The sequence below is a fragment of the Camelina sativa genome, chromosome 6, assembly GCF_000633955.1.
Source record: "Camelina sativa cultivar DH55 chromosome 6, Cs, whole genome shotgun sequence".
NCBI lineage: Eukaryota > Viridiplantae > Streptophyta > Magnoliopsida > Brassicales > Brassicaceae > Camelina > Camelina sativa.
The window spans coordinates 8,104,927-8,107,131 of NC_025690.1; the positions used below are offsets into that span (position 1 = coordinate 8,104,927).

Sequence of the window (2,205 nt, forward strand, 5' to 3'; positions counted from 1 at the left end):
AAAAAAAACTCAACTTTTCATCAAAATTAAATCGGATACAAACAGATACATTGAGACAATACTAACAGGAAGAGATGTGTTGTTGACTAACACTAAACACATCGAAGTTAAGGTAAGGACTAATTAAGCAGTTTTTTCCTTGAGATTTAATACATACATAAGCTAGGCCCATAGCCAAAATCACCAAAAGGAGGAATCCCAGGAACAAACATAGCATCTGGTGGAGGAAACCCAGGAACAAAGATCGGATTGAGTAGCGGAAACGGCGGTGGAGGAGGCGGTGGTGGTGGGGGTGGACCGTAGCATCTGGTCATCATCGCAAGGTGGATCTGTTTTTGTTGTCTGCGCTTTAGACGATCAGAGATGATTCTATAGCCGAGTCCATAAACAAAGCCTTCAGCCTCTTGCACATCGTGGAAGATCTTAGTCATCTTAACGAAAACCCTAGCGGTTAATTCGCTATCTGAACCGGCGTGGTGAGCGGTACCAACACGGTCAAGTCCCAACGCATCTGCTAGATGCTCTAAACCTAAACGGCAACCAAGTCCTTCGTATCTACCCGCTATAGCTTTCAGATCAAAAACAGAGCCGAGGGTTCTAGCTACGGCTTTCGCAAACATGGCAGCAGTCACGGGTAAAGACTCTCCTCCGGTGAAACACTTCAACATATACGCGATATCATACGACCCGTGAAACGTCACCCAAGTGATGTTCCCCGTCCTCTTCAGAATCCAAGAGAGATCATTGAAAAAACCGTCGATTTCAATTCCTTGGGCCCTAATCTTCTTCAGATCTAGACCGTTGCGTTTTAGGAACTCGATGGATTTCTCGTTTCTCGCGTCTTCAGCATCTCCGAAATCAGAGAAGTTGATCTCCCAAGTTCCACCGACTCTTCCGTTGCTGTCGAACAGAGTTAGACCTAACTGGATCAGTTTCGTCCTGTCTACGCTGTAACTCATGTCGGTGTAACGTTGATCATCCGAAGCGTGTTGTGGTGTATCCCTTAAACTACCTGGAAACTCTGTATCAAACGCTATAAAACGGTAGTTTCTTAAACAATCTTTGATCGAACTCATCTCTTCCTTACAATTCCACCTCCAAATCGAACTCATCTTTTTTTTTTTTTTTGTTTACGAGCAAAGAGAAAAATACTATTTATTATCTGAGAGAAAAACAATATATATATAGTTTGTAGTATTTTTGGAAAAAAGGAAAATTTCCTTTTTCCAATATTGTCGATTTTATTATCCCCTTTTTCTGATAATTACATATACACGTATAATACCAATTTCTCTTTTACAAAACCAGACTAATTGAATCGAAGTAAGTTTAATAGTCATGATCAAAAACATGACCACGCTCAAAGTCAAATTCATGTCCGTCGAATAAACAAATTCAATTTCTTGCTCTCTAACTCATAAAACCTATATTTGTAATCTACTTTAAAAAGATAACAAAATCTCCTAATTTAAATAGCTGTAGAATTTCCTTTTTTTTTTTTATCCAACACAATTTTCCAAAACCTAAAAGGAATCCGCTTACATTAATTAGTCCCCTCTATAAAATAAAAACACATCTTACGTTACATTCATAATTAGTGGTTTTGTGTTGAACCACGAACAATGGCAGTGAAGTTGAAGAAAGGATGTGGTGTGGTCATTGCTGTGTTAAAACTCCTATCCACCCTGAAGGCAATGTCAAGTATGTTACTCTCACCAAATTTCTTTTTTTTTTACCAATCTTTTTAGTTGAAAAAAAGTTTTTATAGTTTATAGATGTTGAAAAATATTTTTGCAGGTCGTGTAATTGGTGTGGAAAAGTGTTAGCCGATGAGATTGGAACCGCTGAGGAATATAATCAACTGTTTCTTCGATTTCAAGCTTTACAAGATTATGTTTATGGTAACAACAAGAGGAGGACTCGACCTATCAAGAAACAACAAAACTGATGATTTTTACCTTTTTCATTCGGAGATTTACTCAAATGTACTCCAAATTAGGTAATATTACCGTTATCAACAAATCTTTTTTTATTACTAGAATATTTCGGGTATTTTCAAATACACAACGTGCCCTTATTTTATATTATAGGAAAAAACGTAATTACAAAAATGCCATTGCCACTTCAGACGTCACGTCAGAAATCGCTGACGTGTATTAAATAACTCAGCCGTAACGCGTTACAGAGGTAATGACAGTTGAGTTA

The 2,205-nt window shown here is 37.8% G+C and overlaps 1 protein-coding gene across 1 annotated transcript; it reads right to left on the reverse strand.

The window, feature by feature from the left end:
- Positions 147-1,097, reverse strand: LOC104698793 (putative CCR4-associated factor 1 homolog 8). Its single transcript, XM_010414185.1, has one exon. The coding sequence runs from the start codon at positions 1,074-1,076 to the stop codon at positions 147-149; it is 930 nt and encodes a 309-aa protein (XP_010412487.1). The 5' UTR covers positions 1,077-1,097.

What these genes read in the sequence shown, in the direction of transcription:
- LOC104698793 (XM_010414185.1), bottom strand. Translation starts at nt 1,076, where the DNA reads ATGAGTTCGATCAAAGATTGTTTAAGAAACTACCGTTTTATAGCGTTT.